The sequence below is a fragment of the Parasteatoda tepidariorum genome, chromosome 3, assembly GCF_043381705.1.
Source record: "Parasteatoda tepidariorum isolate YZ-2023 chromosome 3, CAS_Ptep_4.0, whole genome shotgun sequence".
NCBI classification, from domain to species: Eukaryota; Metazoa; Arthropoda; class Arachnida; order Araneae; family Theridiidae; genus Parasteatoda; species Parasteatoda tepidariorum.
Window position 1 is genome coordinate 75,525,808 of NC_092206.1, and position 22,731 is coordinate 75,548,538.

General features: G+C 26.0%; 1 protein-coding gene across 3 annotated transcripts in view; it reads left to right on the forward strand.

Moving 5' to 3' along the window:
- The window catches only part of LOC107453108 (voltage-dependent calcium channel subunit alpha-2/delta-1), a 57,190-nt gene extending 38,174 nt beyond the window's left edge, over window positions 1–19,016 (forward strand). For 2 of the 3 annotated variants that reach the window (XM_043044668.2, XM_043044669.2), the window contains exons 26-39: window positions 2,624–2,686; window positions 2,770–2,832; window positions 3,764–3,867; window positions 4,401–4,490; window positions 4,731–4,816; window positions 6,982–7,056; window positions 9,604–9,674; window positions 10,154–10,229; window positions 10,313–10,371; window positions 10,793–10,819; window positions 10,903–11,058; window positions 13,673–13,788; window positions 15,534–15,616; window positions 18,754–19,016. In XM_043044668.2, coding sequence (XP_042900602.1) covers window positions 2,624–2,686; window positions 2,770–2,832; window positions 3,764–3,867; window positions 4,401–4,490; window positions 4,731–4,816; window positions 6,982–7,056; window positions 9,604–9,674; window positions 10,154–10,229; window positions 10,313–10,371; window positions 10,793–10,819; window positions 10,903–11,058; window positions 13,673–13,788; window positions 15,534–15,616; window positions 18,754–18,885 — 1,201 coding nt within the window. In that variant the 3' untranslated portion in view covers window positions 18,886–19,016. The remainder of the gene's footprint in view (window positions 1–2,623; window positions 2,687–2,769; window positions 2,833–3,763; window positions 3,868–4,400; window positions 4,491–4,730; window positions 4,817–6,981; window positions 7,057–9,603; window positions 9,675–10,153; window positions 10,230–10,312; window positions 10,372–10,792; window positions 10,820–10,902; window positions 11,059–13,672; window positions 13,789–15,533; window positions 15,617–18,753) is intronic. The other variant, XM_043044671.2, reaches the window with a different exon arrangement.
- Window positions 19,017–22,731: the final 3,715 nt, after the last annotated feature.

Below are 22,731 nucleotides of genomic sequence, written 5' to 3' on the forward strand. Positions count from 1 at the left end.
TATTTTCTAAGTAGACATCAAAAAATTGTTCACCCCCACAATAAGAGCACTGATTTGAACTATTTTCTATTTAATTTTTTAAAATTTTGGGCCTACTTTAAATTGCTTAATTTACTTTTTTTAAAGATTTGCTTGTTTAGAATTTTCTTGTTTCCCAAAAGCTATTAGACACTATAAGAATTGAAAGCAATACATGAAGAACAACGTTTCTAAGTATGTACAACTGTTATATAGTAATAAAAATAAATTGTTACTTGAGAACAGGATGAAAAAGGGAACTGGCTGTAACAAATCTCTTAGTAAGGGAATATATTCAATCAAATGACCTGTTATAATTCTTTTCACATGTTCTATTTTCTGACTCACTTCACTAAGGGGATTGATATTTGTGTACCTTTCAACTTTTACTTTTTCATGGGGGAATTTTTTTCTAAGTGGTACTTATCCTCCTATTTTGTCTAGTTTATTTATTTACTTGTGATGATCAGAATTATTTTAAATTAAATTAATATATCCAAGAATTAAATAGAAAGCATAAATTTTAATATAATAATAATGAAAATTACTGAATATTCATAAAATTTGATTGCTAAGCAGGGGTCTGTTTAGAAGAAATTTGGTCTGTTAACAGACCCTTCACAAAATATATTTTCATAAAAACGGATCCTTCACAAAATATTTTAACTTAAAAATGGACCCTCCACGAAATAATTTATCTTTTAATCGGATCCTTCACAAATTTATTTATCTTCATTATTGTTTTGTCAATAGAATAAACCCTTCCCAGGAAGGGGGGAGAGAAAGACAGCTGTAATGTAAACGAACTAAATTTTGTCTTCGGCAGACGCTTCTCCCTTTATTCGCCCGATATGAATATTCTGCGTTCAGCAGTATAGGCTAAATACCAAATATCTGTATGTTGCATCTCTAATTTAGGAACAGCAATTGCTGTTTATAATTTAAAATTTAATTTTTTTAATTATAATTTTACAATGTTGAGCATAATCTTGTATACTTGTACAATTTAAAAACTCTTTAAAAAAGTTTTTTTGCAATAACGAACCCTATTTGCAAAAATTCACAAAATCAGGACCCTTAATGAAAGAATGTGACTTACCGTTTATTTTATATTCACAAATTACGAGTAATTTTTTCACAATTTTACAAAAACGAAACTTTCACAAAATGTCTGAACAGACCCCTGCTAAGTTATAAGCTTTTACTATTTATTTATTTTATTTATTTATGCTTCTTAAGTTGCTTTAGTTTTAAAACTATCAGTACACATAAAACTATTCTAATTTAATAACAAAAAGTAAAATTATCTTTGAACAATGAAACATTTAATACTTCAAGTCTCTTTAATGACGGTTCAGTGAATGTTGCTGGACATGGGTTGTTACAACAAATAAATAGTAAAGTACCTATACTGACCAGAAATTGCGGTATTATAATAATCATTCATCCCTCTGACCAGTGGCCAATCGCCATGAAGGACTGCGAATGTTATCATGCGTATTTATACTATTTCTACTTTAGTTCCAACTCGCACATCCTTAAGTATACGCTTACATATTCAACACGCAAGATCTACATCTTTATAACAAAACAATTATTTTACATTTCGTTCAGTTGTTTTCAGGTAATTCAACAAAATGTATTCATTTAATTTTGAAGACCAGTGTTATTTCACTTTTACTTTTTTTTTAAAAAAATTTCAATGAAATATATTCTGAATTCTTATCCCTGCTGACAGCTGCTCATCAGCAACTCAGTCTAGATTATGCACGCTAGTATTACAATTAACAGTCCTCAATGTCCCCAAATGGCTTTCCCAATTAATCATATAATATGTATCATCCGACATATTATGCAACATTGGTGTGTATGGTGTAAAATATCTAAAGAAAAGCACTATATTCTGGAAAGCACAGTGTGTCTCCCTATACACAAATTTTCTTTCTTCAGCTCAATTGCACCTACTTTCTGGACAGTGCTGCATGCCATACTGCTTGCATTTTATGTATGTGTTTTATATAGCACAAGAATAAATTTACCATAATCTAACATAGAGCAAATCAAGAATCTGTAGAACCATGTTTATTGGGACGTATGGCCTGTAACGTTAATCTTTTCCTGCTCAGCCAAATTTTATCATTCTTGCTTTTGACAGATCTTCACATTGGTGTGACTAGACTGTTTCTTTAAAAAGCCTTTTAAAAAAATGGATTAAGTGATGTGTTTACATAACTTTCATGTGTCAAAATTTTACATAGGGTGGGTAAGTAAGAGCATATCACTATTGTAATTTTCTCGTAATTCTATAAATAGAAATTTTTCTTTAAAATTATTTTAGGGGGTGAAGGATTTTTTTTTAAGTGTCAAATGTTAATTCAAATTTAAAAGTTAATAAAACTCCAAAAGTTTTGAGTTTATTGAAGCAAATTAAGTTTTTGTAAAAGTAGAATAAAACTAAGTTTTGTTTGGGGTAATTGTAACAGTTTATTTTTGCAAAAATTAGTGAGGGAGTAAAGAATTTATCTGCATACTGTAAATAAATAAGTGTTTCTAAAACGTATGTAACTAGTTTAATTCTAAAATTTTTATTCAAAAATATTTTTAGTCATTCAACCAAACGTTGGAAGTCGAAACATTGGAAGCTGTACCAAAAATTTCATTTAACGCAGTCTGTATTTTTTTTTTAATTTTTATTTATTTATGGTTAGTTTTTTTCGGTTTACTGTAACTGGATTTTTTTTTTTATTTCAGAAATAAAGTGAGAGGTACTTTTGTCCAAACAGAAGGAGGTCTCACAAGAATTTACCCTCCCAGGTGGGTAAAATATTTCATCTAGTTTTTAAGTACCCTGGAAAGCTGCAAACACTTAATGAAAGCTATTAAAAATTAAGCCTCAACTATTATAAAAACCCTCAATTTTTTTTCAGATGTTGGTCCTTTTATGGTTATTTAGAAGATAATCTACGAAATTCTAGTAGCTAATGTTTTTATTTCTTCACCCGATTCTACCAAATATCATTCAGAATTTTTAAAAATTGTTTACATATTTTAAAAATCTGGATGAAATTTTTTATTTTATTAACATTGAATAGAAAATAATGACTACATTTTTTTACTAATTAAGAAAATTGTGTAAGACTAATTGTTTTCCTTCTGGAAAATATGCCTTATATTATACTGATCTTTAAAGAACATTCCAGCTTAATCTTTGGCAAAATTTGCTTCTCATTGTTGAGATTGTAAAAATTAATTATTTCAACAATTAAATTTGAAAATAAACCTATAAATGAATTTACTACTTATGAAACACTTATTCCATTAATGAGACATGATGAAAGTAACTATCAATTAGAAGCCATTTCTTCTGTCCGTGTAAATTTTATTTTAAAAATCGTTTCACTAAACTTTGACTTTGTTATTGAGATCTTAATTATTTTAATGAAAATAGATTAGATTGAATGATTAATTCTAACCATAATTCAAATTAAGTATTTAATATAATTTAATTTTTTATGATGAATTTTCTTTTCTTTTTAAATGCAACTTTCTGACTTATTTTTGTATAAAAAAGTTCTCTACTCAACTTACTATTACACTTACAGCTTGAAAAATTGGAACGTTGCCATTCAAAGTTTACTGAATTACTATGTGTACAATGAGTGGATGGATATTAATTGTTGTGTGTATATGTGGCATAACTACCACTACAAATATTAAAATCCCCTCATATATATTTTATTTTTAGTGCCAGTGATTACTTGAGGGACCAATTCAATCCATCCAGATCTTTGGTATTTCAAAGAGCATTTTATGGTGATGATTATGTTCTCCTGCCTCCAGAACCTGAATGTAAGTATTTGATAATTCATTATTGGTCAGATTATTAACTGTTAACACCTTTTTGTCATGTTTGTATTTAAATATTGTAACCATTTATTTGCTGAAACATATTTTTCAACATTGAACATTAACAAGCACATCAAAAAATTTTATGTCTGCCAAAATAATCAAAACTGCAAATAGATTACAATTAAGTTTATGTATTTGTTAGTGCCCCAACACCAGGCGTTACAGTAAAAAAGACAATTCTCTTCTTTTTTTTTATTTACCTAAAATAAGTATCAAAGATACCACCGAGTCAATGATGAGTTTTATTGATTTTTTTAACTTGTGATTATGAAACATGTTTAAAAATACAATTATATTCAAAAATGCACCTCAACAATTTTATTTTTAAATTCAAAACTATGAGACCATTGAGCTTTTCATGGCACATAAAACGATTTTATGTAATTATTTTATTTATATGTTTGTCTTTATTTAAATAATATATATTCTGTGTGTTAAACATATTTTTCTGTGTATTATATTTTCTGATATAGATGATGTGTCTGCTAATCAGACTGATGCTGTTGTTACTATTGTGAAAACTATTTCCTTTGCCCGCAGTGGCATTACCTATAAACCTGCTGGTAATTTTATTTTTATCTTTTGTTATTTAGCTGTTACTTTGAACAGTTTACTTTTAATTTAAACTAGTATTTGTATTTATCTAATTTTAGAAGCAATAATCAGTAAAACTTGTTGTTGTTTTTTCTTCTCTACGAGAGCATAGATCTTTTTCTAGCATATCTGAAAATGTGTTAACTTAAATGTCAATTTGAAAACTTTTTTTTATTAAGTCTAAAAATGTATTAATTGATATTGTATAGTTGTTGGTGTCATGGTGGATCCCTTGTGGCTTCAACCCTATCTCCTATCTTCTGGTGCTGGTATACCATATAGTTGTGATGATATAGTAAGTTTGACTAGTTTCTATGTTCTTCATTCATTATAACTCTGTAACGGTACTTTCCTATCTATAAGTTGATATGATGTATTAGTTCAGTCCCTATTTTACATTTATTGCTTGTACTCCTGTATTCACATTTGGTGGGGGGAAAAATTTGTTTAATATGCAAAAATAATTTTTGTATATGAAATATGGAAAAATAATTTTTAATAATAATTAATTATACAAACAATTTCTATTTTTACTACTGCCTTTTTTATTTTTTTTAAAAAAAGAAGCATAGTTTAAATATCTGCTATCATACTATTTATGAAGTGTCTTTAACTAACGCAGATCCCTACTTGAAAGATGTGTGGTATGGTGTAAAAAGTCTTTTGTTTTATCAATATTTTGATTGATACAGAAAAAATTATCTTCCTGCCTAAATTTATTTTTAGTGTTTAAAATCTAGCTTCAAGCTTTCATTGCAATTTAGGAGTTCAAAATTGGGATGTAACGAATTTTTCGTCCTAATATTCAGCAAAGTATTTTTTTGCCAAAAAATTTTTTGGGGAGTAATTTGAATAGATTTAATTAAGAATAATCTAAGATCGTTTTTTTTACTATACAATATTAGAAATAGTTTTTACACATATTTGTTTAGTTCCGAAACTTGTTGTGTTCTAGAAGACAAATGGAAAAGTGAAACTTGAATTGAAACAATATTACTTTATACTGAACCATAAGTTTTGTACTGTTGATTTTTTCTAAATTATGTTCAGGCAAGTCCATCATTTTTTCAACACTCTTTTTTTTATGAAGAACTTTGAGAACTTTTTTTTTTTTTTGTTCTTTTTGCTTTTTTTCTGTTTCAATTATAGTGCACCATTTTAAGCATTTCTTATAGACTTTACTCTTTTATTGTCACTTTTTTCCTGTGCAGTAAGACAGGTAACCTAGAAAAGTGTTAAGTTACATTTTAGAGATAAGAACAATTTTTTTGTCTGTTTTTATCAGCTTTTTTTTATCTGTATTTTTATTATGACGCAGCATTTTTTAAAGAGCCTTTCTAATGAACTTTATTGATTTATGATCACTTTTTTCTAAAACTACGACAATGTGAAAAAGTTAAATTGAGATTTTTAACATCTAAATTTTTTATTTAAACATAAAGAACAATTTTATAAATGTTTTTATTATGACGCGACAATTAAGAAGGTTTCTATTATACTTTACTCTTCATTTTTTCTTGAAAATACAGTCATTAGAAAACTGAGATGTTTAGCTTTAAAATTTTCTTTCAAGAATTTAGATTAATTTTTATTTTTTGAATTATTATTATCATTTGTTTTTTTGAGATGTTTAGCTTTAAAATTTTCTTTCAAGAATTTAGATTAATTTTTATTTTTTGAATTATTATTATCATTTGTTTTTTTGAGATGTTTAGCTTTAAAATTTTCTTTCAAGAATTTAGATTAATTTTTATTTTTATAATTATTNTGTTTTTTTTTTTTTTTTGCTTTTATATATTAATATTTTTTGTGGGCATTTCAATGATAGCGCTGCATTTTTAAAAGAGTTTCTGATAGACTAAATCTCTATTAGTGTTCCGTAGCTCATTTTTTTACGGGAAATATTTTTAGCATTAAAATTTTGTTTTGATAATTAAGTGGATATTTTCTTCTATTTCTCTTTTCCTTTCTTTCTACTTTACAACTTTAAATTTTTATAATAGCTACTCAGTTTTTTATTTATGTAAAATATTTCTAATTATATTAACGTCTAATTGCTTTTATTATCCTAAATGTTTCTATTATAGTTTTTTTATCCCCTTTACCTCATACAAATAACATAGCTAAGTTTTAAATATTTTTAATAATGGCTAAACTTATTTAAATATATAACTATTTATACTTCTTTTTATCTATATGAAAATTCATTAATAATTATTTTTTTAAAAAAAATGTTGCTATTTGACTGCTGAATATCCAGTATTTGGCCATTATCGCTATTCGTTACATCCCTTGTTCCAAAAGTCAACTTAGACACCAAAAAATGCAAGAGTTACTTAGACTTTTTTTTAAACATAAAAAACTTTGCAGAAAGCTTTTCACCCTGCTTTGTTAATAAATTGTATGACTTATTTAAAAAATAATAATAACCTCTGAATCAATTATTTTTTATTTTTCTAGGACAATATTGTATGTTATATTATTGATGATGGAGCTTTTATCATCACAACAAATCAACCTGATATTTTGAACGTGGTAAATATTACATTATAAGTTGTATTTGATTAATAGGAATTATACATTAAAAATGTTGTCTTGTGGTGTGGGGCTAGCTGAATAAAGGGTCCAAGCTAGGGTAAAGCAGGGTTGGCAGGTTTTTGACATGTGACAGTTTTTGACAGTTTAAACCATGGTTTAAACCGTCACGTCAAAAACCTCACTGTCAAAAATGTCGAAAATGTCAAAAACCTATATTCATATGTGAAATTTAATTAATACATAAAATTTATATATTTTTTANTGAATAAAGGGTAGAGAAATTATTTTATTTAAAAATAAATACCCACAGCACAAAATTTACAATGCGGGTCTAGCTGAATAAAGGGTAGAGAAATTATTTTATTTAAAAATAAATACCCACAGCAGAAAATTTACAATGCGGGTCTAGCTGAATAAAGGGTAGAGAAATTATTTTATTTAAAAATAAATACCCACAGCACAAAATTTACAATGCTGGTCTAGCTGAATAAAGGGTAGAGAAATTATTTTATTTAAAAATAAATACCCACAGCAGAAAATTTACAATGCGGGTCTAGCTGAATAAAGGGTAAAGAAATTATTTTATTTAAAAATAAATACCCACAGCACAAATTTTGTTTGCAATTAACAAAATAAGAAAGGGAAGGTGGTGCATAAGTAATGAAATATTAGTCTCAACTGCTGAGTTCAGGAAACTGATGATAGATGGCATTGTAGGTGGAGGTTACACTCTTAAAAATAAAAAAAGTAAACAACAGAAAGATAGGACAAAAATTTTTGAAAGATTAATTAGAAATGTTTTAATTAATATTATTTATTTATTATTATCTAATTTTTAACGATACAGAAATAAGTTAGGTAAATTTCGTTTAAAGAATAGTTTAATTATTTTTTTAAATCTGTTTGCTATGCATATTACTCTAATCAATGATTATAAAACAGAAATCAGGCTTTTCAAATTTCTGAGTTTGGCAAGTTTGAGTCATTTCTCAAAATAACAAAAAAAACTCAGGTTTTTTTTTTAGCAATCATATATTTCTGATTTTCTTAGTAAAATAAATTTGGAGAGAATTGTTAATATAGAAATTCATTCTAATGGTATTTGTCGTAGCAAATTACTATTTGTTTCAATCATGGATCTACAAAACTTCGATGAGCCAGAATTAATTTTTGTGAGCAAAAACCTTATCTAAAAATAAATGAAGCAATCATTTTACAATTATATGCACAGTCAAGCCAATACATACATTGACTCTGCAAAAAAAAATGTACAAATATTAAGATTTCCGGGTTTAACAACAAAGATATTAGGTATCATCTGTGATATTTTAGGTTTGTGGCAATCAGGATGCATAAGATTTATAGATTCATGATTTTAATTATAAATTCATATTTTAGACATTTGTTTACACAATGAATAAAAAAAAAATCTGTATTTAATTTTCTACTTTTTGAACTAATTAGAATTAATAAATTATACTTTTGTTAAAATTGTTTGTCTATAACTGTGTACCCAAAATGATATTTTCACTTGTTATTATTAACTTTTTTTTTTAATCTTATGTATAAAATGTTGTACTTTGATTTCTTTATTTGTTCTTTAATGATTTATCAATACCAACACGATATCTGACCTTATTTTGGAATTTTATATTGTTAAATTATTAGTTCTGATACCATATATTTCTATATCCAAAAATATTTCTACAGAAATCACAACTATAATATCAACTAAAAATTCTACAAATTATTCTACTATAATTTCCCTTTAAATTTAATGATATCCTATAATCGTTTCACTTTCTATTTAGGTCAATTAGAAAAAAACATTTATACTGCTTAGCCAAAATTCATATTCACATGATTTAAAACTACACATGGCAATTCATATTTACATGGTTTTAAAATTACGCACCAAGATTTGCATGAGCACAATTTAAATACCTCACATTGTGGTTCTTATTTTTGTAATTCAAAAATCTCACATCATGATCTGTATTTACGTGATTTAAAAAATTACAAATTGAGATTCATATTCATACCTTGAAAAAATCATGCATCGGTATTTTTTATTATAACCTTTATAATAAGAAATATCGGTGCGTGATTTAATATTTTATGGATATATGCTTCATTTATAGACTTTACTAGATCAAATTTCAGATATTTTTGTTAATTATTTTAAGTGTGTTTTGCACATAACATTTTTGAATTTCCATTTCCAGAATTTTTTTTTTTTTTTCAAAATCATCTCTTCTTTTACAAATAAAATAAAAGCATTCAATGGAGAAGCAATAAGTGCTATCAAAAATAATTTAAGAGAAGAATATGAAGTTATTTTATTAATCTCATATTGGAAAAAAATTTTTGTTTTTTGTAAGAATATTGTTTACATGTATATGTGCCATGTATTTTGCTAAATTGAAATTTAAACTCTTTTAAACGTAATATACTCATAAGTAGATTAATAAATTTATTTATGAAAAAAAAATTTGCATTCTGTATTATTGTAAACAATTTTAAGTGTATGTAAATTTTTGATAGATGGGAAAGTTTCTCGGTACTATTGATGCAGAAATCATGTTAGAACTGTATGAAAAGAAGATTTATGAAAGGTATACTGAATATTTTTGAATATAAATTATTACATTTTTAGTTAAACATGTTTATTAATTTTAAATCTACTAAGTAAATTAAATTTTTACTAAAAATCACATTTTTTTGTTATTAACTAAATATTATTTATATATATATATTGACTGGCCTATAAATTGAATTTTCATTAATTTAGTTTCTAAGCTTTGTTGGATAAGTAAGTTCCTAAGTTTTTGATCAAAATTTAAAACATCATTTGATTTAATGGAATTTAAGAATTTTTGTCTAATTTGACTAATTGATCTGTCAAATGCTTTATTTATCAGTAATTTTATTATTTAATGTAATTTTATATATTTATGCATACATTTAATGGAGTATAATCAAGTTTTTATTATCTAAACATCTGACATTTTATATCATCTGACATTAATTTGTTGACTCTGTAAAAAAAGTTAATTATATCTTTTTCTTAAAAAACAATATTACACAAATCTAGGAATGAAGATTTTAATTATGAAGATCGTTGTAAAAAAGAAGTTAAAGTTAGTGCTGGATTTAGAATATCTCCCATTGTAAGTCAGTTTTTTCTAAACATTTTTTTTTTTTTACTTCAAGATGTACTTTATTATAAGTTTTAGTACTTTTTTTTTTACAGCCCTTCCATTCTACATTTGCTGCTTTAGATTTTGCTTGGGTTTTTGATTATGCTGCCTGGTAAGTTTTTAACCATTTCTACTTTTACATCAATATTATCTTTTGTAATAATCATTATCAGCAATAAATTAATTATCATTATTTATTTCATTAAATTATATTAGATTTGTTATTCAACTTTTACAGGCATAAGTTATCATTTACCAAAATTTAATGAACAAATATTAATCTCAGATTACATTTTGTGATGAAACCATGATATAAATCTTAAAATTCCTTATAGTTTAGCTTTCTCCCGAAATAATTCTCTGCTTGTTTTTTCCAATTTTGAGAAAATTACATTTTGTGAAAATTAATTTTTAAATTTAGGTATGAAATCAGATTTTTTTTTTCTTTACCTCTCATGAAGCTCTAAATCTTCTTTGTTTTTAAGTGTTTTTTTTTAATTGAAAAATATGTAATGTTTTTTACTTTTCTACAGGTCATATTTAAAGTATTGGTTTCTTAGGTATGTGGTTTTTATATTGTTACACTTTTTTTACTGTCCAATTATAATTAAAAATCTATTTATCGGTTTGAAATTCTCTTTAGTTTATTTTCGTTTTGGAAACTTCCAAGATCTGAAGCTTTGCCTGAGTTTTATGAGCTTGCGAACGAGACAACTTGTAATACACATGAAGCTCAATACTACTGGGGTAGATGGGGTAGAAGCAACAGTGGTGACATCTTCTGCAATAACTGCACAAGGTGACGTTCTGCAAATATATTTATTATATACATCACAAATTATTGTAATGCTTACTATAATTTGCATAAGCATGTAATACTTACTGTCTACAATTATGATTTTCATAATTGTAGACTTTGAAAGCATGTGACTCAATAAAAAAGTCAAGCAGTTCAGATAGTTTTTTTTAAATAATTCTTGGTATTATTTACGTTTTCTCTATTTCTCAGAACTTTTATGCTTTTAAAACATTTTTAAAAATTAAAATCTGATGTTACAACTGTAGTGATATGTCTGTATCAGCAATTTTTTTAATTGTTGGAAAATAATTTTAAATTTCTTAAAATTGGATTTTTGTAAATTGGATTAATTGTAAATGACACCAAAAGTTATTTTGTTAAGAATTATCTGAGCCGCTTGATTTCTGTTTAACCGATTATCGTATGCATTTCAATCCTGCAAATATGATGTTTGTTAATGATGGAATTACCCTATTATAATTTCTTTTATGTTACAATCTTACAACTTTTATGAGACAATTGGAAATATTGTGCCAGTCATTTCCCATTATCTTAAGGTAAAATGGCCTTATTAAACCTTTGTGTACTGGCAGGACTTATAAGTTCCACTTATGTTATTCCCATAACAGAACACAATATCCCATACCCTGTAATATCACTTTTCTATTTATCATTATTAGTTGAGAGCACAGGCCAGGATAGTGTGGTTGGCAGGACGCTGGACACTTGTTCTTGAGAACAGAAGTTCAAATCCAGCTGACCAAAAGCTTCCCGTGCAGTAAATGGTGACTTATGCATGTTAAATGTGTCGGTCACTGGATGGCGCCACTGAAAAACAAAAACAATCGCTCTCCTTTTTCCTTAATGGCCGACGACAACAACAGTTGATAACACTAAATTTTTTTAAAATTTATCATCATCTATTGAACTATGTAGTTGTTGATATTTCATTTGTGGACACAATTTTATGATTCCTCAATTTCATTACTCAATTCGCAGCTTTCTATCTCTATTAATTTTGCAAGCATGTCCTTTATAATTTTTTATTGATTCATTAACATTTTCAACTAGTTATAAGACAAAGTATTTGATGCTTAGCTTTAGTTAAAATTTTATAATGTAGTGTAAGTCACAAATTAAAAACTTTATGAAAAATGTTAAAAGAAATATTACATGTTAATAAAAATATGTAAAATAGACATTTTTAATGGAAGCAAATAGTTTTTCACATTTTTGATTATTTTTTTAATAGTTTGGTAACTAAAAGGTAAATGTTTCATTTACTTTATGAATGATCTACGAAAATCAATTCATAATCTTAAAATAAAATCATTTCAAAGGTGGATTTTTTTGTTTAATTACTTTTCTGCAATTGGGAAGGTTCTGTCTAGGTACTATGTTACAAAAAAAATATTATTCAGGGTGGCCACCCACCTGGAAAACCTGGAATTATCAGGGAATTTTTTTATACTGAATAAAAACCTGGAAAAATCAGGGAATTTTAAAGAAAAGCTGGAAATTTTTGCTCTGATAATTTTTTTTAATTTCACTATTTTAAATTATTTACTAATTTTCTCAATTTAAATTACTTCATCCATTATACCCACTTTTTTTAGACAGAAATGTATCGCCAAACAGTTGAAATATCATCAACTAAGCGATACTTTGTTTGCATCAAAATTTGCTTCATTACAGCTCTGTCAAACTAGAATGCCACATAAAATTTTTCCACGGTTGCTAAACGAATGTAGAAACGTTTGACCGCTATGGGACTGTATAATTTAGGACAGACTCTGGTGGAGGTGGAAGAAGGGATTAGGATATTAGCTTCTGTTTTTAAATTCTGTCCTTGGATTGAAACCAATTATGGCTAAAGTTTGTTCCGACCTTTTGGTGGTAATTTTTTTCTATTTTGACAAAATGTTATTGTATTTTTAACTTCATTAAATTTTCCAAAAATTAGTTGGTTTTAATTTAATAATAGATTTTATATTGCGCTCTTTTTCTGAAAGCTTTTGTACTCCCATTCAAAGAAAATTGTAAATTATTTTTTCTCAGCAAACCAACCAATCACACATTTTTTTACAATCGCTAACAGCAATGTTTGTCGACAAATTGTTACAATTGTTCCATTAATACTAATTTTTTCTATTTCATTTTAACCTTTTATAACATATTTTAATTTTTTTTTAAAAAGGTTTTTTTAAGAACTAACTATATATTAATATTTAATTTTACTCTTTTGTTGGTCAATATATGATTTTTGATTCAAAATTTTGTACCAAAAGATTAAAAAATAAGTAATAAAAACCTTGCCAAATTGTCAAAATAAATTATTTTTTTCAAGATGATATGTAAAAAAATAACATTTTGAATAAAATATTTTATAATCTAGACACTTTTCTAGTACACATCCTTCACTTTATAAGAAAAAAGAAACAAAAACCTGGAAATTTTAAAATTTTTATCTGGAAAACCTGGAAAAATCAGGGAAATTTGAAATCTGATTTGAGTGGCCAACCTGTTATTCTATCAGTCTTTAAAACCTGTTACTTTAATTTTAAGTATACATATTTATGACATGTATATTTATGACAATGTTTCTCGCCTTTAGACATTATTCTCTGGCTAAAGTTGGACAGATGAATGCTGTACTTATTGTGTCAACAAAGCCTTGTGCTCCTCTCTACTGTGATTATGTCCCGCCATTACTACAAGCCAAGGAAGAAGGTAACAAAGTCTATCTCATATTTATAATTTAAATGCAGTTTAATTTCATTCAGGCAAACTTATATTCCTTTAAGTGGTATTTTTTAAATAAAATTTTTCTTTAGTAAATGAATTGTTAATTTACATTTAAATCAGTGTAGTTATTGTTACCAGTGATGGGCATCATTCACGGAAATTTTATTCATAGCTAAATTTAGTCAGAGTAAATTTATTCTGAATGATTATTCATATGCAAATTTAGTTATTATTCATCATTCATTATGCAAATTTGAATAATGATTGATGAATAAATTTATTAGTCATGGATAATTTTTTCTGATTAAAATCTTGCATAATCAGTGAAAAATGAAAGCATTATGTCATTTTCATTGCAAGTTGTGCATCCATTACAGTAATCACAGTGACAAATAATTGTTATTTCTCATTGCAAGCGGTTATGATTATTTATAATCACAATAAAAAGTGATTACAGATAATCAGATTTACAAATAGTCAAGCCCTGGCATTGTAAGTAATCGTGACTTAATGTAATCATAAAGTAAGATTGCAAGAAATCATAACTACATGTTATCATAATCTAACAATTACAGGTAATCTTAAATTGTTATTGTGATATATATAATTACAACACGATTAGATTTAATCATAATTTCAAATAGACTTGATTACATTGAATTAGGGATTGTAGGTAATTGTATACCTTTAAAACAATGCATAAATTGTATTTGTAAATCAATTGTTTAGTTTACTATTGTTTGGTTTATTAAATGAGAACTTTTAACCACAGAAATAACTTACGAAAATATGCACATAAATATACGAATAAGATTACATGCTATTGGTCGGAGTTGCAAATTATTTTGAGTACATGTTAAAATATGCACGCAAAGCATGTAAGTTTGTATGTATGTAGATGTATATATGTATACGTAGCATACGAACAATTGCTCATACATGGATATATTTTAAACTCATACAATATTTGTACATAAACATGTACATGTACCTATGTATGCATATCAATCAGTCAATTAGAGTATTCTGTGCCCATTATTTCTGTTGAGCATTGAAATTATTCACTTATTCTTGACTGATGAATAAAGAATGATGATTGAAAATAATGAATGATTTATTCTTTATTCAAAATATTTCTAACTAATAAATAAATCTTTATTCATTATTCAGGAAGATTTTCAATAATTATTCATTATTCTTTAGTTATTATTCTGAATGACAAATGGCATTTTTGGCGAATCAATTCAACAAAATAAATTTTTAAGCTCAAGTAGTAAAAAAAAACAATCTCTGAACAGGCCACCCCATTAGATATGTTGCACATACCAAAGTTTAATGTTTTAAATTATAAACACCACATTGTATCTCAGCAAAATTATGGTTATATTAAACTTAAGGTATCACACAAAATATGTTTTGTGTCTAAGCTTAGAAATGTTACTGTTGTTATGTATTTATATTAAAAAATTTTTGCTAACTAGCGTTTTATTTGTTTCTAGTGCTTAATACTGAAAATATAAATTTTATGTANAAGTTTAATGTTTTAAATTATAAACACCACATTGTATCTCAGCAAAATTATGGTTATATTAAACTTAAGGTATCACACAAAATATGTTTTAATATATATATATTATATATAATATGCTTAAAATATGCTTAGAAATGTTACTGTTGTTATGTATTTATATTAAAATTTTTTTGCTAACTAGCGTTTTATTTGTTTTTAGTGCTTAATACTGAAAATAGTTCTTGTGATCGTCCTTTGAGGTATCGAAGGAGAATAGACAGATGTTTTTCCTTCAGTCAAGATGTAAGTATTTGCAATCTTTCCAACCTTATTTTACCATGAAACATAAAGTTTATGCAGGGGTGAGATTTTTCCGCTTTTTAGCAGGTTATCCCTTTTGTCTCTCGAATTTCAGCCTTTGTATCAAAAACTCCGATTCTCTAAAAGTTTTATTTTTTATATATATATATATAAATATTCAGTCACTGAAATTAAATATTCCGATTTTGAAAGGTAAACAAAAAATTCCAACTACGTCGTAACAGCTAACCCTTCTGCATTTTTACTTATTTTCGCTATTTTCTCCACTTTTACCCGCAGAAAATAAGATTTTCCGTATTTTTACCCGTCCACTAGATAGCTAATATTTTCGTAATTCAGAGGTCCCTGCACCCTGTTTGCTGGTGCAAAAGCAAACGAAATAAAAAAAAATGGTGGTGGATTTGCAGTGAAAATATTTATTTGCTCATTCAATTAATCTTGTAAAATTTTATTTATTATATCTAAGAAAAAAACAATATAAACAAGCCTTTTAGAAATCCCAAGCCCAGAATCTGCTAATATCTCGATTCTTATTCAAGCGATTTTAGTATCAAACACTGACAAAGATGCACATTGGATTGTTATTCACGCGATTTAAATATCGTACATTGCGATTCTTATTTACAAAGTTTACAAATCCAATATCGCGATTTGTATTTACGCGTTTTTTAAACCCTATAGAGCCATTCGTATTCATGCGAGTTTATAATCCAATGTCATGATTGGTTTATGCGATTGTAATATCAAACCTCGATTTTCGTATTTATTCATGATTTAAAAATTTGACATTGGGATTTGTATTCACATGATTTAAAAATTATGCATCTGGATTCGTATTTACGCGATCTAAAAATTACTCATCATGATTTGTATTTTCGCATTTTTTGTATTCGATATAGAGTTTTATATTCACGTGATTTAAAAGCCACATATTGGGATTCATATTCTCTCAATTTAAAATCAAATATTGCAATACTTATTCACACGATTTTAAAATCATGCATGTGATTCATATTCATACAGTTTTAAATTTAATCATTGGTATTTATAATCACATGGTTTAAAAATCACACTTTTTTTGTCAAATGTTTGGATGTCCATAGCTTCTACTTATACATATATGTATATTTATCCTTGCATTCCCTCTGTTAGACTTTCTGACTACTCTCATTCCTGTTTATAGTATGAAGAAAAGTATCATCAATGTCTATGATGATATACATAAAGTAATTGTTATTTCTTGATGAAAGTTGTTCCAAGAATTTCATTTTGATGTTCAGGTAACTGATGGACCAGATAACAGGTTTTCAACATGCTAAGTATCATAAACAGAGGGTTAAATTGTTTTAAAATTTAAAGCTGTGTATCAAACTGAAGAATAGAATTGTTGATAAATTAATAGACTGTTTAATATAACTGCTTAATAGTACTCCTTTGCGTTAGTCAATATTAGTTAACCAAATTTCTTTTGCATTCACCATGTAAATCAAATACTGCTCTTTTTTAAAATTATATATAACTTATATTAAAGCACTCTAAAGTGTTTAAAGAAAATTTCTTCTTAAAGAAGTAAGCTACTTCACAAAAAGGAGAAAAAATCTAAGAGTTTAAACAGGGTGCCCAATTTATGATTTTTAGATATTCATTCTTGAAACTGCTGGAAAGTCTGAATAGTAATTTAAAAAATGCGATTGAGGAACCAAATATTTTCTAGGAAATTCACAATAATTTTAATTTACAATTTTAACTTTTAGTAATCTTGGAGTATTAGCAGTTACGCTTATATTGGGATTAAGTTTTATGTTATTAGATAGATTTTATAATTATCCAGCATACTTAGTTTGTTTTTTAAACTTCATCTGTAAACCAAAATGTAACAGTAAGTCAAATTGGAATACTTTTTACCAATAGAGCAGAATATATTGATTGTGTAATTGAGGTTTAGGAGAAATTTAGGCAGACAAAAAATATTATTTTGTTATTAATATTTATTATTATTAATTAATATTTTACTGTAAATAAAAATTTCACGTTTTACAAATTTCTTCCCTGTCAAAAAATGTTCCAGTAGAAAGAAAGATAATTTATTGATGCATAAGCATTTATTAATTTATTGATGATGCATAAGCATTTATTTTAAACAATTTCAGAATGTTTGTGTTTTCTTTTTTATTAAAAAGACTATTTGATTTTGTGGAAGATTTTTAAATCTTGTTGCTAAATTAAAATGCAGTATTTACACAAATAAAGCATAAGAAGTATAGAAAAGTAAATCATCATTTAAATATTAAAATATACATTTTAATTCATCTAATACAATAAACATTCATATCATTTAAATTATAAAATATGAATTTTTAAAGTTCATTTTAATTCCTTCTGCAATATCAACTTACTATATAAAAAAAAAAGAATACTTTCTGTTACATTAAATGTAATACATGCAAATGTGCTTATTAATTAGTTTGAATTCTGTAAGTTTATAAATGAGACCTTAAATTTAGTTTTATAAATTATTACTAAGTCAAAATAGTTTTATATTATTTTTACCACGCTTGCTAGTTTATTCAACAATTGTGTAAAATCAATTTTTTTCTTCCTTGTTAAAGAAAAAATTATCAAAAAATTTTAAAAATATACAAATTTTGCTTTTTAAAAATATTTTGAAATAATTATTGTAATTAAAAAGTGCTATAATTTTAAGGAAAATTTTTTAAAAAAAAAGTGTCCTGAGGAAAATTAATGCTTGGAGATTTTTTTGCACCCCTGCTATTTTCTTGAAAAAAAAAGTTCTATAAAAAAATTATAAGTTCAGTAAAAAATTAATAAGCATGAAGTGAACATAAAGTTCAATAAAAAATAAAGGGGGTATCTATTCAAAAAAAAATTTTTGCCCTCAACCTCTCCCACCAAAGGTGAGACTGAGGGTTGAACTTGTTTACACTAAATGCTTCTTTTGAGACTATTTTACGTATTTATTTTCCGAATATTAATGTGAATAGTTAAGATTTTTTACTTCTTGCCGCCATCCTGTGTAATTTTGTAATAATGACTTTAATTGTCGATATGTGTTTGTTGGATTGTTACATCAATTTACGTTCTGTATGTTTATTTTACAGGAGAACAGTTCCGAATGTGGTGCTGTGGGTACTTTAGCTTTACCTCATTTAGCTCTACTAATCGAATTGATAAGTTTATTGCTCGTCACAAAATTACTTTACAGTGAAGAGGGTTTTTTGTATGCACACTGAATAAAATAGGAAAAGAAATTGAAGTGTTCCACCAAAAGTCCTCTACCTAATCTTGTATGTGTATATACAAAGTGCATGAGAACAAAGCTGGGTTGTGATTAAAAAACCTAATGAAAACAAGTTCATTATTATGTATAATTATAGTTTTTATCTATTTTATGTGTTACTTGAAGAATTTTTTTTTCTATATTTATATGGTATTTGATTTTATTGAGTTCTTATATATGTGCAATTGTGTTTTTTTTATGCAATGTTAATTTTATTGCATTTAATTTATATACAATTTGACTTTATTCGTTTCTTATTTCTGCGCAATTCAGATTTATCCATTTCTTACTTATATGAGTTTTGAATATATTCTTTTCTTATTTATGCGTGATTTGTATTTAATCCCTTTATTACATTATGTAAACTTAGCATTTATTGTAAATTAATACATTTTCTTGCATTTATTTCTTAAGGTATAAAAACTGAAGTAGTAAGAATTGAGTATTTTTTTAATATTTCTCTTTTATTTATTTATTTTATAATTTTTCATTTAATATTTTCTGAGACATTTATATGTATATATATATATGAAAACATATATGTATGATAATACATAAATATACACATACATGATAAATATAGGTGCACTAAAACAATCTCCTTATCAAAGTGAAACTGATAATTACCGTAGTTCCGAATTCAGACTGAATAGGAAGCAGTTTATTCAGTTTTTCTTTGTGATATGCTGGTCCTATTCGGCACAGGATTTCCATTATTTTTTTCCACATATGTCTGTTTTTATTTAAGTTGTTTGGCCCCGCCAACTCGATCAGTTTTCTCGCAATTTTGCAGGAACAACAAAATACATCTATCATTATTGTGTTTCATAGTTCTTATATTAGTTTTCATTATTTAAAAAATATATATATTTTTTAGTTCTTTTAAAAATTTAGAATGGGCAGATTTTAACTTGAACCGTGCATTTTTATTCTANTTTGGCCCCGCTAGCTCGATCAGTTTTCTCGCAATTTTGCAGGAACAACAAAATACATCTATCATTATTGTGTTTCATAGTTCTTATATTAGTTTTCATTATTTAAAAAAAAAATATTTTTTAGTTCTTTTGAAAATTTAAAATGGGCAGATTTTAACTCGAACCGTGCATTTTTATTCTAATTTAAATAAAAAAATGTTTTCTGTCTTTTTTTTTAAAAAAAAAAGCTACATTCATTTAAGAAAATGAACAATGAAAAATGTTTTTATTTATTTTCTTTATGTATACATACTTATATACATACATTTATGTTGCTGGAAGTCTAAATTGTGATGTTCATTCACCGGCAGTGTTAAAATTCACATAGTCACATTTGTGAATGTCCAAAATATTTGTTACATACGATGTTTGTTACATATGATACATATTAATTTATTTTATATTGATATCCAATTGCAAAAGATCATACAAAATCATCAATATGAGGTATACTGTGTAAGTTCATACTGGGCTATGGCTCTTAACTTTATAAAAACACCATTGTAAGAAATAAGGGACAATGGCCCACACACTTTAGTTGGTTAATTTGATTATTATTTATAATAACCATATCTTTTGATTAATTTTATGAAAATTTTACATTACTTGATATTCCCTACACTGATGTTTTTATAAGATTAAGGGTCATTGCTCAGTTTACACAAATAAATAATCATGTAACAAACATTCCAGACATTCAAAGCAACTGTGTGAATGTGTTAATATTTACTAAAAATTAATGACATTCATTAATATCAGTTTGGGCAGGAATTTTTATTTTATTTTCCTAATATTTTAGGTATTTTTCGGTTCCGAAGTAATGTATAAAGTCTAAAGTAAAATTTAAGATTTTTGAGATTGGGAACAAGTTAATTATGATGAGATACTAAAACAAAGAACTGTGCAAAGTTAGTTTTTAGGAAGTGAACTGATCTTGTCTGGTTTTGTAGCCTACACGTAATTAGTTTTAACAAAAACATCCATTTGAAAAAAAAATAATATTTTTTTATTATATTTATGAAAATGAAGAAGCGTTTAAACAATTTTTCAGTTATTAGAAAAATAATGTAAATAAGTGATATATTGAAAATGGTGTTGGATTAAAAAATTAATAAATTCTGTGGCAGAATAAGGCCTGCTTAACTGCTTTTTGTAATGATATTTGCACGTTTTTAGATTCAATTTTGCAAACTATGAAACTCTCATTGAAGGAGAGGTATTTAGGCTGCATAAATCTCTTCTTCGCACTCTGTACTTAAATTTTGCTGTCAATAGTGTGAGCTTTACAGAAGATGTGGCCTAGCTGTAACTAAAAAAATGAATTTCTGTGATTTTTTTTCTTTATTTATTAGATTCTATTGATATATTTTTAGTTATATTAGATTCTATTGATTTATTTTTAGTTAAATATTTTTATTTACTGTAAATATTTCAAAACACCTGTATTTAATGTGATACTACCTTTGTCCTTCAGTAATTGTCAGATACATTTTGCAATAAATTCATTTGATTTTTTGATATAAGGATTGTGTTAATTAATCTTCTGTATTATAGTTATTCTTTAATAAAATTCAGGAAAACTTGTAGATTAAAAATTCATATGGTTTGCCCTGAACTGTGAATTCAATTGTCTGGCTTCGGACTTTACTGAAAGCTTGACTACTACTCCAATGTGTACATCATTAAGCTTTTGACTGAACCCCAAGAAAGTACTTTGAATATTATTAATCAGTAATTGCTAATTTATAATTATATATTTCTGTTTTTTATGTTCAATTCTAGATATATTTTCTTTTTGTAGATGAAATAAATTTTAAAAAGTATTTTAATGCAAGATATTGAATCTTAGAGAAGTTAGATATCAAATTTTTTGCCAGCACGCTCCTGCGTATCTAAATATTTTATGACAATAAGATTCTTTAATGAATATTTATAAACTAAGAAACTATTACAGATGATATATATAATTTGCATATTTTTAAATTAACTATGCAACTTAATTAAATAAAGTTGCTTTTGAAATAAATGAAGATAATTATTTAGGGATAAAGGAAGTATTTTATTTGACAATTTATTTAATGTAAATATTAAAAAAAGTTTTTTTGTTTTGGATTGAATTTATATTACAGACATATTAAGCTATAAATAGCATCTGTAAACTAGCTGTATAATAGCTTTGGTGTAATAATCCACACTCAAGTTAAATATGTTATAACATTATGTGCTTATAGTTTCTCTAATCTTCTGAAACAATTAATTTTGTGCTGTTTAAATTCCTTATTAGTAAATTATCTTTAATGTAATAAACAGTGCCAAAGGTAAAATATAATTGTTAAAATTATTGGCATCCATTTTCAAGTGTAAATAAAGAATTATATATGCACAGATAATATTTGAAACAAGCAACACTCTAAGTGGGTAATATTTTTAATAGTTATTCTGAGAATATTTATTTAAAGTAAAATTTAATTTTGTTTAAAGCTGAAATTTGCTGGAATGGAATCTATAAGAGTGTTGTTAATGAAATTTTTTAACTCAATGTTGCTTCTTATACTAGTGGAGTGCATGAGCTTATTGTTGCATGAAGTTGTATGTTTCTCATATTTATATGAACCGCCTGGTGCATTGTAATATAGCTTAGATATTACAATTGACTGATTTCATTTTATTGAAAGGAACCCCCACAGGATTTACTCCTTTAAGGCACAAAAGACTTTTTGATGCTTAAGATGGTATTATAAGCTCCAGTTTAATTTTTATCTGAAATTTTAGTCCTGATTCCTACGCCTCTTTAATATAGGGAATTTTAAATGGAATTTTCCCTT